The 16,114-nt window shown below is 41.7% G+C and overlaps 1 protein-coding gene and 1 long non-coding RNA gene across 3 annotated transcripts; both read left to right on the plus strand.

The window, feature by feature from the left end:
* The first annotated feature begins 670 nt into the window (after window positions 1-670).
* On the plus strand, window positions 671-1,739 carry LOC109202964 (uncharacterized). Its single transcript, XR_003221136.1, has 3 exons — window positions 671-705; window positions 985-1,090; window positions 1,681-1,739. It is a non-coding gene; the product is annotated as an uncharacterized LOC109202964 (long non-coding RNA).
* Window positions 1,740-4,265: 2,526 nt separating this feature from the next.
* LOC100707188 (cytochrome P450 2D15) lies at window positions 4,266-14,839 on the plus strand. 2 transcript variants are annotated; one of them, XM_025909315.1, is made up of 12 exons: window positions 4,266-4,558; window positions 4,656-4,763; window positions 5,368-5,530; window positions 9,691-9,843; window positions 9,941-10,101; window positions 10,337-10,405; window positions 10,483-10,587; window positions 10,802-10,940; window positions 12,111-12,196; window positions 13,499-13,600; window positions 13,696-13,837; window positions 14,273-14,839. In XM_025909315.1, the coding sequence occupies exons 3-12, from the start codon at window positions 5,458-5,460 to the stop codon at window positions 14,458-14,460; spliced, it is 1,218 nt and encodes a 405-aa protein (XP_025765100.1). In that variant the 5' UTR covers window positions 4,266-4,558; window positions 4,656-4,763; window positions 5,368-5,457; the 3' UTR covers window positions 14,461-14,839. The 2 variants fall into 2 exon arrangements, with proteins under 2 accessions (XP_025765100.1, XP_005471235.1); XM_005471178.4 differs by lacking the exon at window positions 4,266-4,558 and having other exon boundaries at window positions 4,565-4,763.
* The last annotated feature ends 1,275 nt before the right edge of the window (window positions 14,840-16,114 follow it).

Below are 16,114 nucleotides of genomic sequence, written 5' to 3' on the forward strand. Positions count from 1 at the left end.
TGGTCCCAGTAAAGTAATTTAAACTTCTGCATATAGAACAGATCCGCAATTTTCTTTTTCTGGCACACAGCAGTGTAAAGAGGCAGACCTCTTTTTTTGGTGTTGAGTTTGTACAATCTGTAACTATGTTTCAGCTGGACAGTTTTCTGATGATTTCACGATTCACAGATTGTTATTTTCTTGTAATTTAATTGTCTCATGATTAGGGTTAGTGAGACAGATGGTAATATCCAGTCAGAAGTAACTATGTCACTATTAAATGCCTTCCCAACCTTGCAGAGTTACTTTACTTGACCATATATCAGGGGCGATTTTAGCCCATTTTTGGGGGTGCTTCAGCACCCCCAAAAATGAATCAAAGCACCCCCAAAGATTTCTTACTTTTTTTTGACAATATTTGCTGTTTGTGTGACACACTACTAAAAATATAAAAAGCATACAGTACTTGGTTGAGACGGAACATTTTAACAACAAAAGTATAGATAACCCCTCCCCCTCCCCCTCCCAAAATGGTTTGTTCCAGCTCCCCCCCCCACTCTGGCTCTAGGGTCGTTGCTGCCAGAGCGATGGTAGCTGAGACGCAGCGGAGCGGAGGTGGAGTGCCTGGATTAAAACAGGACATATTAGCAGCATTTAACCTTCAGTTACTCTTTATGTAGTTAGATAGGAGTCATGTTTCTTTTTAGCTGAAAAACCTTACACCAGGTAACCTGCAGTGTTGAAAACGTGTTTTCCAATGATGTTTGCTACCCTACAATCCGTCCTACTCTGTAGTAAATTCAGCGACATTTGACCGTCCTGTTGCTCCCATTGAAATGTATACAGCCTATTTAAAATCTAAAACTTAAAATTGTCCGTAGCCTGCTGTTGTTACCACTGTCCTGTTTGAAATGGATACTAACTAGCTAACTGACTGAATGCCCATTAACCTTATAACTCCTGTTGTGTGTGTGTGTGTGTGTGTGTGTGTGTGTGTGTGTACAGAGAGACAGCCAGGTTGATAATGGATATAAGGATGGATTGTCAGTCCAAAGAGGGAGAGAGTAAAGAGGGGAACGTGTGGAGAAAGTACTAGGTCAGGAAGAACCAGGTAAGAAAACAGACAGGGAACAGTGACAGGCACAACAGAAACTGTTAAACTGACAAAGAGAAAAAACCTGATTTTACTCACACAGTCTGGAAGTTTTTTCCTCCCTATATTAAAGCTGCTATACAGAATCTGCAAAACAAACTGGGTTGAAACATTTTTGACCCTCTTTAACAACATTCCAACATAACATTATCATTGATTGGGGAGATTAAAATTAATGATATATTTTTATGTGGTTCAGCCACAACTCTACTAAAACCTCAGCCAGTAATAGGTAGGCTAACTTTTGGACTGTCCAGTTTGACTGCCGCATACAGACTTATGCGGCAGAGAAACACTTATCAGTGTTTCTCAAACTTTTTACAGTGTGTACCACCTGAGAAAAATGTCAAGCTCTCCCAAGTACCACTATGAAAGCATGAAACTCATAAATCTTACAACACAAAATTAGTATTATAAAATTAGTTAAATTAGTATCTGCAGTAAAGATTTTTTCATACATTGTATACATTCTACCACAGGCAAAGTTGCCTCCATTTGCCTCCATTTTTATAGTTTTTTATTAATATTTCACCCACCCACGACTGCAGACCTGCTGATGGTTCCAACACCATCATTAAGTTTGCAGATGACACCACGGTGATTGGCCTCATCAGTGACAACGACGAGGCCGCCTACAGGGAGGAGGTGGATCGTCTGGCTGAGTGGTGCGACACAAACAACCTGCTGCTTAACACTGAGAAGACTAAGGAGCTCATCGTGGACTACAGGAGGAATGCTGACCCACATCCACCCATCCACATTAAGGGGACGGCTGTGGAGCGTGTGAGCAGCTTCAAGTTCCTGGGAGTCCACATCTCCGAGGATCTCACCTGGACGACCAACTGCTCCAAGCTGGTCAAGAAGGCTCACCAGCGCCTCTTCTTCTTGAGGACTCTGAGGAAGAACCACCTGTCCTCAGACATCCTGGTGAACTTCTATCGCTGCACCATCGAGAGCATCCTGACCAACTGTATAACAGTCTGGTACGGGAACTGCTCTGCCTCGGACCGGAAGGCGTTGCAGAGGGTCGTGAAAACTGCCCAGCGCATCGCCGGAGCACCACTTCCTGCCATAAAGGACATCTACAGGAAGCGGTGTCTGAAAAGGGCTGGGAAAATCATCAAAGACCCCAGTCACCCATCACATAGACTCTTCACCCTCCTGCCCTCTGGGAGGCGCTACAGGAGCCTCCGGACTAAGACCACCAGGTACCGGAACAGCTTCTTCCCCACAGCTGTCAGACTCCTGAACTCTGCCTCCTGACATCTGACCCACGTTAAACTCATGGACTGAACATACACACACCCACAACCACTAGCACTTTACCACTACTGTATAGTTCTGTGTAGATAATCATTCTGTACATACGATAATTTTTAATCCCACAACTGTTTATAACTTGCATAGTTCACATTTCTGTATAACTGTATATCTCAGATTTCTGTATAGTTTTTATTTCATATTTATATCCTGTTCATATCCTGTACATAGCTTGTACTCACTACAGCCTGTACATACTTATAGTTATAGAATATTCATAACATACTTCACACTGTGTACATTATAACATACCATAATAGACCCATTTCTGTAATATACTTACACATCTCTATTATTGCTAATTTATATTGTAATATATCTATATCACGGCTAAAGCACTTTCTGGATGGATGCAAACTGCATTTCGTTGCCCTGTACCTGTGACATGTGCAATGACAATAAAGTTGAATTCTATTCTATTCTATTCTAATAATTTATTCTGTTTTGGGAGTGTTTTTTATGTATCTGTATTATATTATACATACACATTAAAAGTGAATCTCTGTCCAAAACATGCACTCAGTTTACTTCTTACTCACTATGAGCATCATTTAAATAACCTTTATCAGATTTGATGGTTTTGTTACAGACTTCTCAAAAAAGTGTTTTGCTTTTCTTTCACAGATGTGGGGATTAAATTGTGTTAAAATATACAAAACAGTGATGTCATGTTTTGAGACGAGGACCCAGGCAGAGAGAGACTTGATGAATTTAAGAATCTTATGATTTAATAAAGAAATTTGCAGACTTGCACAGAGATGGTAAAATTATGATGACTGATAGCGGAGATGAAGACAACAGATGATGAGGACAGGGAGGAACAGGGGTTTAAATGCACCAAGGAGACAGTCAGAGGGAACTCGGTACAACTGGAGACATTTAAGGATGCAGGGACTGACAGAGATGGGGAAGAAGTCTCATCGTGACGTGTAAAGTTTATCTTGCCTGGCTGGGCAGCTCTCTGGGTGCTCAGCACCCCCAAAGCTCTGATCCTAGAATCGCCCCTGCCATATATTGAATAAGGTGTGCAACTGTTGTGAACTTGTGTTAGTCCATAATTTATGTAATTACACTGAAATTGTCTTTTATCTCTTTATCTTTATGTCTGTTTGCTTACAGTTTAACAAGTACCAGTAAACTACCTCAAACGTTGCTCCAGTCTCAGGTGCTTTATTGGACATTTGTTTAGCTCACTGTCGGTCTGTAAAGCACATGGTGAGGGCAGTAGCAAATGTCCTGACTTTAAACATCTTACAGAATTCTTCAAGATTCTTTTCAAACATTTCAGCATGTTCTTAATGGTTTTTCACAGTTTTCTTTCATGTACTACCTCTGAGAAATTAGACCATTCTCTTTACCCCTATAATACTCCATCATCTGTATCGATCAAACCCAACACACACTGCAGTGCTCTTAGGCTACCAAAGTTTGCCATTCCAGTACAAAGAAAAATAACAAATAAGTGGAGAACAAGGTGTTAGGTTGAATTTGTTAAATGTTGCCATTATTGTACTTAAATTTGTAAGTCTTCGTTCAAGCTGTAGGATCAAAGACATTCTTCTGTTTCTGTTCCCCTCTCCAGCCTGTTGAATGGTGAGGGGGGCTATAGTGTAACTGTAGGCACATCCTCAGCAGGAAGTCACACAAACGCACCCCCATCAACACACACACACACACATGCTCGCACATGCACACACACACACACACGCAGTGTTTTAACCTTTTGTGACCATAGGGGGGGGTTTACAATGGGTGTTTGTGTAAACTGTGTGTCACACAATAAAAGGCTGCAAGCGGGGGCTGGTTCTTTGGAGTCATCTGAGATCAAGGGCAGAAGGGCTGCTCTGAGATGCTCCCCTTGCTATAGCATGTGAAAACCGATCGATCGCTGTTCTGTCTTGCTTTCTTCACGGGAATAAGTCTGAACTAGCGGGCCTGCTGTAGCGCAGACCCAACACAAGGCATTGAATAGACACCACTAGCTTCTGAATGCTAAAAGTGGTTGAGCAATGTGTTCTGTTCTTTCAAAGTTGTGACTAACCTTTCACATAGAGCAAAGGGTAAACAGCTGGAAGAGGACAGGCTGAGTTACCCATTTATAATCAGGTCAGCCAGCTACTCCTCTCAGTGCAGTCCAACTCATATTACCATGTTTGTTTCAATTATCCTGCTGTGGATCTGCATTTTCTTTATCATCCTTCAGCTCAAATCAAAAAGGCCAAAGAACTTCCCACCAGGACCCCCAGTCTTCCCCATACTGGGAACCATTTTGCAGCTGAGTTTGGAGAACCCTTTAAAGGACTTTGAGAGGGTAAGAAAAACCTTGCAATGAAATGTGTTTTAATGTCATATTCTTATCCCACTAATGGATTTATTATTAGTATTAAATGGCTCTAAATGTTTAGATACTAAAACTCACACATAAATTGACATTATTGTGATTTTCCTGAAATTAACAGATTCAAGAGTTTGGTTTTTTTTACTGTTGAATATATGAAACCATGAAACAGCTGTGACTGGTAAATGAAATCATTTGAAATCCATAAATCTTACACTATAACGACTCAGCAGGAATGTTGAGTAACATTGCATATCAGCTAATCTCTGTGGTAAACTAAGGGTTGTGGTGTATTATCATTTTGTTAATGTACTTTGAAGTTACAAATTTGCAGAAACAACATGCACGCTAAACATGCAATAAACAGCTTTCTAGTTACCAGTACAGTTCCTTTTATCTCATGACTGTTAACTTTTGCATATATAAACTTGTATGGTACTTACCCTGAAGGTCAGTAAACACTGAACTTAAATAATTTGGTAAATATGTTTAAGTCCTTTAGAAAGAAATGTTCATCTGAATATGTGTAAATGAATTTAACACAGTAACACTGACATGTTACTTTGTTTCCTCCCAGCTGAGGAAGTCTTATGGAGATGTCTACAGTATTTACATTGGCCAGAAACCAGCTGTAGTCATCAATGGGCTGAAGGCCATAAAGGAAGCTATGGTGACTAAGGCTGCTGATTTTGCTGGACGACCCCAAGACTTGTTTATTAATGATGTCACCAAGAATAAAGGTAGAACAGATGTTATCTATCAAAAACATAACATAACAAAAAACCAAAAAAACCCAAACAAAGTCTTTCTATTTCTTTCTGGATTCTAATGTTGGAGGTTTTAGTGTGTTATTATTTGGTGCATACAAAAGAGAAAACATTTATTATTTTAGAAATAATCATGGTGGCAAAACAGACACAAAACATTGCAAATAAATTGATGTACAATAAAAAAATACAACAAGCTGCATTATTACTAATAACTTTCATCCATCATACAAAAAACTACAAACACATTTTTTAAAAATAGCAAATAGGAATCTAAATTATAAGAAGAATCTAAGATGATCTAAGTTTTCAAACCACTTTGGTTCATGTTCTTTGAAACAAGCTGGTTAAAAAATGACTTGCTTCACATGTTCAGGCAATGCAATGTTTTTATTAGAATAGAATAGAATAGAATAGAATAGAATAATCCTTTAATTGTCCCACAAGGGGAAATTTGGTTGTAACAGCAGCCAAAAAGACACATATACAAACAAACAGTACACAGGACACAGAACAGAAACATACACAATTTTTCTTACATATTTACATTAAGGACAATGGTTACTATATACAGAGAGTACTGTACAGTTATTAAATTAAATAAAAATAACTACAGATAAGAGGCAAACCAGGTTGTAGTGCGAATCGGTTGATTAACTTATTGCAGTTACAGCGCAGATGTAAACATCTATGTTTGTTGGGAGCAGTTCTGATTGTACAGTCTGACAGCTGCAGGGAGGAAGGACCTGCGGAAACGCTCCTTCATGCATCGAGGATGCAGCAGTCTGTCACTGAAGGAGCTCTGCAGTTCAGCAACATTTCCATGCGTGGGGTGGGAGACTCTGTCCATCAGAGATGTTATTTTGGCCAGAGTCCTTCTGTCTCCCACCACCTGCACTGGGTCCAGGGTGCATCCCAGAACAGAGCTGGCCTTCCTGATGAGTTTATCCAACCTCTTCCTCTCAGCTGCCGATAAACCGCTGCTCCAACATACAACATTGTAAAAAATGACAGATGCCACCACAGAGTCATAGAAGGTCTCCAAATGACCTCAGCCGCCTCAGCAGGTAGAGTCTGCTCTGACCCTTCCTGTAAAGAGCATCAGTGTTGTGGCTACAGTCCAGTTTATTATTCAGGTGAACACCCAGGTACCTATAAGAGTCCACTATCTCAATGTCCACTCCCTGGATGTTCACCGGTGTCAGTGTGGTGGGTCTGCGTCTCCAGAAGTCCACCACCAACTCCTTGGTTTTCCCGGCGTTGATCAGCAGGTGGTTCTGCTGACACCAGTCTACAAAGTCCAGAGTCCACTGTCTGTACTCTGAGTCGTCCTCACCTGTGATGAGGCCGACTATGGCAGAGTCGTCAGAGAACTTCTGCAGGTGGCAGCGTGGAGAGTTGATGGAGAAGTCTGCAGTGTAGAGGGTGAAGAGGAACGGTGCCAGCACAGTTCCCTGTGGGGCCCCCGTACTACAGACCAGCATGTCAGAGACACAGCCCTGTGACCTCACATACTGTGGACGTTCTGTGAGGTAGTCCAGTATCCACTGGGACATGTGGTGGTCCACTCCCGATAGCTCCAGCTTGTCTCTCAGAAGTCGTGGCTGGATGGTGTTGAAAGCACTGGAGAAATCAAAGAACATGATCCTCACAGTGCTTCCAGGCTTCTCCAGGTGAGTCAGAGCTCGGTGCAGGAGGTAGATGATGGCGTCCTCCACCCCAATGCCAGGCTGGTAAGCAAACTGTAGTGGATCCAATGAAGACCTCACCAGGGGGCGCAGATGGTTTAGAACCAACCTCTCGAGGGTCTTCATCAGATGCGATGTCAGGGCTACCGGCCTGTAGCTGCTGAGGTCCTTGGGATGGGAGGTCTTTGGTACCGGTACCACACAGCAGGTCTTCCACAGCTGTGAAGTGACAGGCTCAGGTTGAACAGATATCCTAGGATGCCACACAGTTCACCTGCGCAGCACCTCAGGAGCCTGGAGCTGATGCCATCTGGACCTGCAGCCTTCCGCACCTTGATCTTGCAAAGCTCATTCCTCACTTGAAGTGCTGAGATAGAAAGAGTGGATTTTGGGGGAGGGGTGTGTAGGTTGGAGTCCACAGAAGCCGGGGGTGGGTGTAATGACTGGGAGCTGGGAGGTGTGAAGCTGAGAGGTGTGCAGTCCTGAGATGAAGGACAGGCAGTCCCTGAAGATGAAGGAGATTGCAGCAGGGGGGACGATGCTGTGGGAGGGGTGGGTGGTTGATCAAACCTATTAAAATATTTATTTAGGTCATTCACCCACCCCAAGTCTCCTGCAGCCTGGGGGGTTGGTTTTTGTCCTGAGATTGTCTTCAGGCTGTTCCAAACCCCTCTGATGTTGTCCTGTTGCAGCTGCTCTTCCATCTTCCTCCTGTAGTTTTCCTTTCCCTGCCTTATCTTCCATTTCAGCTTCTTCTGAACAACTCGCAGCTCCTGTTTGTCTCCAGATCTAAAGACTCTCTTCTTCTCCTTGAGGAGAGCCTTAATTTCAGGATTTATCCATGGCTTGTTGTTAGAAAAACACCGTACCTTCTTGATGGGTACGGTGTTGTCCACACAGAAGTTCATGTAATCCATAATGCAGTCTGTGATGCTGTTGAGGTCATCCTCCAGGGGGCTGCAGAGGTTGTCCCACACAGTAGAACAGAAACAGTCCCTCAGGGCCTCTTCAGTCTCTGCCGACCATTTCCTTACTGTGCGTTTCACAACTGGTTCTCTTTGTACTAGAGGTTTATACACAGGCTGGAGATGAACCAGATTGTGATCTGAGCCCCCCAGGGGAGGGAGAGGTGATGAGCTGTATGCCTCCTTGGTGTTGGCATACAATAAGTCCAATGTTTTATTGTCTCTGGTGTGGCAGGTGACATACTGGGTGAAGGTGGGGAGAGTGGAGGACAGGGAGATGTGATTAAAGTCCCCAGAGATCAGGAAAAGGGCCTGAGGGTGCTGTGTTTGGAGTCTGCTGGTTACAGTGTGCAGGACCTCACAGGCTGCTGCAGCGCTAGCAGAGGGCGGGACATACACAGCTATCATAATCACGTGTGTGAACTCTCGCGGTAGATAGTACGGTCTCATGCTAACCGCTAGCAGCTCGATGTCCTTACAGCATAGCGTCTCTTTGATAGATAAATGCCCAGAGTTACACCATCTATCGTTCACAAACACAGCCGACCCCCTCCTCTCTTCTTACCACTCTCTGTTGTTCTGTCAGCCCGGCTCAGATGAAAACCATCCATGTTTATGTGTGAGTCCGGAGTTAGCGCAGTTAGCCACGACTCTGTGAAGCACATCAGGCTGCACTCCCTGTAGCTCCTCTGATGTCGGGTAAGAGCCGCCAGTTCGTCTACTTTATTGGGGAGAGATCTCACATTCCCCATAATAATAGATGGAATCGCTGGCTGGTACCTCCTAACTTTACTGCAACGCCCGATCCCGGCCCGAGTACCGCGTCTCTTCCTCCTCACCTCGCGGGGGATGTTGGCTTGCTCGGCGGTAGGCAGGGCAGCGGAGGCTCCGAGGGCTAACAGCTGATCCCTGCTGTAAACAATGGGAGGTCGGACCTCCACGCGCTCTCCGGACAAAGACGCCGTAAAAAATGTAATAAAGAACACCATCGTCCATAGAATTCTGAGCTCCATTGTGGGGGACAGCAGTCCACAATAGAAAAACAAAAACAATAAACACAAAACAACAGAGAAACATATATTAAAGAGAAAAAAGGACTCGGTCAGGTCGGAGCTGCTGATACTGGCTGCCAGCTCGGAGCGGCGCCGGAAGTAAGAGTTTATTGCACTTGCCTGCATGTTTAACCAGAGTCTAACATTCCCAGAGCAGCTTCTATCAGTTGACCTGTTTTGCTTATTTTAAGATCCTCGTAGTTATCCTGGAATTGCACTACGGTTCACGGTTAAATCAATAATTTAATTGTAGTATGCATGCTAGAGATGCTAGCATGCATGCTGATGACTGCAGTGAAACTCCAGTGAGATTCTGGTATATCGAGCTGTATTGAATAAAATCTAAATAAAAAATGAAATAAGCCAGAAAGTAGAGTAATGATGATCCTTACGTCCTTCCCTTCTTTGTGTTTCTAATTCTGTTGTAGGGGTCATTATGGTCGATTATGGCTCTAGTTGGAGGGAACATCGTCGCTTTGCTCTGATGACTTTGAGGAACTTTGGTCTGGGGAAGAACTCGATGGAGGACAGGATTCACGAAGAGATAAAATATCTTGTTAGTACGCTGGAGGAGAGCGTTGGTAAGCGTTGGTCGACATAACTGAATTTTGTGCTGTGCCGTTGTTTCCGTAATGTTCTTTTGTGTTGTTTTACAATGCTGTGCTGTTACATTATCAGGTAAAACCATGAGTCCACGAGTCATGTTTCACAATGCTGCCTCCAACATCATCTGCCAGGTTCTGTTTGCTAGACGCTACGAGTATGATGATGTGCTAATCAAACAGATTGTTCAGTGCTTTACTGAGAATACCAAGATGGCCAATGGACCGTGGGCTATGGTGAGTAAAAGCATGTTTCTGAGGTAACAAAGTTTCCTCAGGAATATCATTAAGGCGGAGATTTTACTGCAACAATTCCACCTGTAACAAAACTAACATGCAGATGTTTTTGTGACATCTAGCTTTAGCATGTTAGCATGTTAATTTGATAAGTAGAACCAACAAAAAAGGAAAACCAGGATTGGTCCGGTCTGATGATATTTAAACAAATTACCCCGCTTGTCTTTCCTTTCAGCTCTATGACTCTTTTCCTATAATTCGTAACCTGCCACTGCCCTTCCAAAAGGCCTTTCAGAATATGGAGGTAATTTTAATTTTCACTTTAACAGCAGGAAGAAGTAAAATTATTTCAAACTGTGAATAATTTTGTTTGCTCTTTAGACTTGTAGGAATATTACAATTGATTTAATCAATGAGCACAAGACGACCAGAGTCCCTGGAGAGCCACGAGATTTTATTGACTGCTATTTGGATGAACTGGAGAAGGTATACGAGTGTAAAAGAAACAGATCTGTTTTTCATATTCTATTTACATATGTATTAGGCATATTTAAAATCAGATTAATTTAATCCTGCTTTCTAAAAGGAAATGCCTAAATACTTCACAGAAATGTTTTTGTTTTTATTTTACAATTTTTAATTAATTTCCAGTAACAGGTTAAGACTTTTGTCTTACAATAATTGTTCCCCTTTTTTGTAGAGAGGCAATGACAGGTCTTCATTTTCAGATGACCAGCTCATTATGTACTCTTTAGATCTTTATGTTGCTGGGACTGACACCACCTCCAACACCCTACTTACTGGTTTTCTTTACCTTATGAACTACCCACACATACAAGGTAAACCTGCACATGTAAATAATGCATATTATGGTTATTTGTCATTGAATTCTATGACTTGTGCTTTAGCCTTCACATAACAGAATCTAAATTGAAACACAGCTTATAAAAAATGTAGGTGGGGCCAAAAGGAGACCTGCTTAATCCTGCATTTTCATCTTTCTTTTGAGCCCTAAATTACTACTTACAAAATACAGTGTTATCATGTTATGTAAGCTGTTGTTCCGAATTCAAAAATATTGAAGATGAGAACAAAACAACAATGGTCCAGAAGAGTTTGGTCAAACAATGATTTTATTGAACACACGCGCGGGGAGATGAATACTGCAACACAATCAGCATAGATCTCCACCCAAAAATACACTTCAAAATGCTTTTACTATATCAGGGTTCCGCCCCTTCATGCGTCAATTACAAGTAATGCTTCACTGAACAAGCTAAAATACAGACAGAGAAGTTCCTCTTTTCTCCCTCCCGATGGACTTATAATTTTCTTGATTCGTCTTCTGTCAGCTGTTGCTGAGCAAACTCAAATGCAGTTAGAAGCTAAATGAATTCCAGGCCTTTGGCCTAACTATCTTCTATAATCCTTTGTGTTTGTAAGCGTGTAGGCATTACCTTTCTGTTGTTCCAAGTCACTTACACAATATATCGTCCGGACATTGCGCCGAACGAAGCTTAAGACCTTAAATAGACTGAGCACTAACTCTTCATGAGCACATTTGCAATGTGTGTATAAAATTATTATAGCTGCCCCTTCAATAAAAGTTTTAATATAATGCTGGTGGCTTTACTACGCATGTTAATGCAATGTTAATGCTGAAAACTATATGTAGCAGTAAAATATTTTCTTTATTCCCACACTGTCAAGGATACTTGAGGGCACATGGGAGTTTGCCCAACCAGTCTATATGTGTTTTGTGGACTTGGAGAAGGCATTCGACCGTGTCCCTCAGGTGTCCTGTGGGGTGTCTGACCCATTGCTATGGGCCATTCCATCCTTATACAACCGTTGTAAGAGCTTGGTCCTCATAGCCGGCAATAAGTTGGGCTTCTCTGCTTGGGCTGCTGCCCCCGCAACCCGGCCCCAGATAAGCGGAAGAAGATGGATGTATGGATGGATGGAAGCGGATGTGGATGTTAATGTGTGATGTTATCTCTCTTACACAGAAAAATGTCAGCAAGAGATAGATCAAGTATTGCAAGGGAAAGATCGGGCCAGTTTTGAGGACAGACACAAGATGCCTTACACTCAGGTACTGTATATGTTAGAGATCTTGCTCCTTACAGTTGTCCTCTATTTAGACGAGTTGCACTGGGTCTTCATAGATCTAGGGAAATCATATGATAGGATGCCAAGAGAGGAACTGTGGTACTGGATGAGGAAGTCAGGAATGGATACAAAATATATTAGAATAGTGTAAGACATGGACGAGGACAGCAAGACAGTGATCAGGAATATAGCAGGATTTGAAAATGAGTTCAAGTTGAGGCTGGAATTACATCAGGATTGGACCCTTTGTTTACAATGACAGATGAGATCAGGCAGGAGTCTCTGTGAACTATAATGTTTGTAGATAACATTGTGATCTATAGTGAGAGTAGGGAACATGTGGAAAGAGCCTGCAGAGCAGAGGTATGCTCTGGAGTGACTATGATGGTAAACATTAGAAATGAGTATATCAGAAGGACAGCTCACGTTGATCAGTTTGGAGACAAAGTTAGAGATGCAATGTTGAGATGGTTTGCTGTACACATGTACATCCCTCCTCTGTGGATAATTTGGACAAAGGATAGGAAAGATGGAGCTGGCAGGCAGGAAAAGAGGAAGACCACAGAGAAGGCTCATGGAAATAGTGAAGAAGGACATGCAGAGGGTTGGATGGGAAGGATGTTAGAGATAGGTTGAGATGGAGACAGTAAGCACAAATTCCAGCATTTTAGCTGAATTATAATGTTGTCAAATCGGTGTCATGCTGAATCTTTTGGTTCTTTCATGGTCTGGTTGTCTTGGCAACAGATCCAAAATCTTAAAACTACAAAACTAATTAGAAGATGCACTTAAACAGCATCATTCAGGAAATCCATTCAGCAATGGCAGCTCTGCTTTTACTGAAGGAATTGGTCTGACTTGATGTAGACTTGATCTACTGAAAATAAAAGAAGCATTTCATGGTAAAGGAGTATCATCATAACCTTTTCCATGCTTTGAATAGTTATTTGTAATGAGTATTAGAAGGAACATTATTTATGCAAACATCATGTTTTAACATAACGCATAAAATCTAGTAATGCTGCTGTATGATAAAAAACACATGGAGTACTTGGACAAACTCCACTGGGTGTTGTTCTTGTAGAACACTTGTGTGTGCAGACAAAGTAGTTTTCATGCGATTGCAGGTTAATGAGAAAATTAGACTGATATGGCTTTTTATCAGGATTTCTTACTGTGTTCAGGTTCAGATCAGTTCCATATTAAGTAACAGTGAAAGGAGCCCTCTGAATAGAAAAGGTCTCTGCTCAGACTAAGATAAAGAACAGATAATCTCTTCATCCAGGCTGTGATTCATGAAATACAGAGAATTGCCAACACTGTTCCTCTCAGTGTCTTCCACTGCACCAACAGAGACACAGAGCTCATGGGATATTCCATTCCCAAGGTAAGGGACAACTGATTAAATCATTTTTAACATTAGATACAATAAAGTCAAGAGCATCCTTAGTGGACTTGTCTTTGCATTTGTTTTCTTCTCAGGGTACAGCGATCATCGAAAATCTGACCTCAGTCCTCAACGAGGAGGGACAGTGGAAATTCCCTCATGAATTCAACCCTGAAAACTTCCTCGATGTCAAAGGAGAGTTTGTTAAACCAGAGGCCTTCATGCCTTTCTCTGCAGGTAAACGACCACAAACACACTGAGTGACACAGACAGGGCCGATTAACCTTTAAACCCTGCTTGAAACATACATGCCCAAAATTAATTGATTATTTCTCTATGATTACAAACTTGGTGTAAAATATCTTGGTATCAAAATAAAGTTAACACTTGTGAGACTTAATCATAGGTAGACGCGTCAGAGCAGATGTCACTGTGTCAAAGAAGCTGAGGATGGACCACAGAAAAATATCAAGGCTTTTTTTCCTTTTTGTCTTTTATAGCATGTAAAATATGCTGTAGTTAGCAGACCAAAAACATAAGAAAACTATGAATCCACATATGGACATGCCCCTGTTCCCACAGTACCAGGGATCTTGGTTAAATCTGTTTGTTTTTGATTGTTACTCGTTTTGATTGTTTTTGATAACTTTGAAGTGTCTTGTAATACCTCAGGTCCTCGGACATGTCTCGGAGAGGGTCTGGCTCGTATGGAGCTCTTCCTCATGATGGTGACTCTGCTGCACAAGTTTAAATTCATCTGGCCAGAGGATGCAGGACAACCAGACTTCACTCCAGTCTTTGGCATCACTATGAATCCCAAACCTTATGACATGAAAGTTCAACTCAGAATGCCACAGTGAGGTGGTGTGCTTCATAGAAGGAGAAAGAAGCAATTTAGTCTAATTTTATTTTATTAAAATTATTGTCCTTTATTCATTCATGGTTGATTGGTTGATGTATTATTGAAAAAACAGTGAGACTTTGTAGAAAATGTCCTATTTTATAACATCTTCTTTCATGTTTAAGAAAAGACTTTTTAAGATAAGAAACACATTCTGCTGGGAAGGTTTAACTGAGATGTGCATCAATACAGTGGTTCTCAAGCTGTGGGGCATGGGCATTGATGACAAGGGGAATAATGAGAAAAACTAAGTTGAATGAGAATAATTTATGTAGGATATGTATATCTGTACGATGTGTGTAGGAAAAAATAAACTTCCCCAAACACTTCCCTCGTTACCCTTCTGTGTGTATTTATGTCTGTCCTGCGGCGCTATCTCCCTGGTGGGTGTGTTTTTCCCTGCATGTTTCTGTATCTTTAATTTATGTTCCTGTATTCCAGTTTAGATTAGCTTAGTTTTGTATCTCCAGGACTCTGTCAATAAAGCTGTTTTTGGGTTTTCTAGGTCCTGCCTGTGATTCTGCACTTGGGTCCTAACCTGCCTGCGTCACACAGCTGTTTCATGACAGGAAGTCACTTTAAAACTCAGATTAAATAATCTATGAACCAGGGTTAAAGGGTTGCGTCTTTTGGTTAGTTATTTAGTTCTAATTCTGATCTGATTTGACGTGTAAGTACTTTTTGTATTTTTTGCTGTTTGGTGATTTGGTGTAGTATTGTGCATGTTTACATACATAGTCTGTGGCAATTCTGAGTTTGTGAATACAGAACAAACTAATTCAGAGAAGAAAACACTGACAAGTAATAATTTTGTGCATGAAATATTGGTAAGTATGGTTAATGCAGGTATTTCTGGGTTCTGTTGTTTTCAGTTTTTCTAGAAGGAAGTACAGGAGAAATATGTGTCTTTTAAAACCATTTAATTTGCTTTGGCAGTTAAAATTACAAGTTACAGTGCTGGACTTCTCTGTGAAATCAGCCGTCTGTCTTCACACGAATCGGGCTGTACAGGTTTATACCCCAAGAATAACACATTTTATTATGACTGTCTTCTTCCGGAAGCAACATGGCCTGCTGTCTCCCTATTGTCTTCTCTCCATTCACGTTCGACCTCGGATCTTCTCCTTTTCCTGGAATGACAGAGACAGAAAAGAAAACGCCTCCCTGCCTAGCCTTGATTAATTAATATCATCCTACTGATTCTATTTATCTAAGTTCTGGAAATCCTGTTCGGACTCCCTTGACCCAGAAGATATCAACCTGACTGTTAACCAGTGTGATGTGTAAGCATGCTGCAAAAAGACGCTCTGTCCTCTACGTCAGTCTCAATATTTCAATTCAGTCATAGCGCTGAATGAGGCTCAAAAACACGGAGCGCCAGCAAGCTAATGAACTGCAACGTGTATATCAGTGGTTCCCAAACTTATTTTGCTAGGCCCCCCTTTGTTTTACAAGAAAATGTTCGCCCCCCCCCCCCCCCCCCCCGCGTGCGCGCACGGGCACAAACACATCCTCCAAACACACACACCCATATTTTGCTCCATTGCGGTTTATTTCACACCTCAAACATTTAGTAAACAATTAAGCAAATACAAGTAAACTGCAATAAATTA

The sequence above is a fragment of the Oreochromis niloticus genome, linkage group LG7 (genome assembly GCF_001858045.2).
Source record: "Oreochromis niloticus isolate F11D_XX linkage group LG7, O_niloticus_UMD_NMBU, whole genome shotgun sequence".
Taxonomy (NCBI): domain Eukaryota; kingdom Metazoa; phylum Chordata; class Actinopteri; order Cichliformes; family Cichlidae; genus Oreochromis; species Oreochromis niloticus.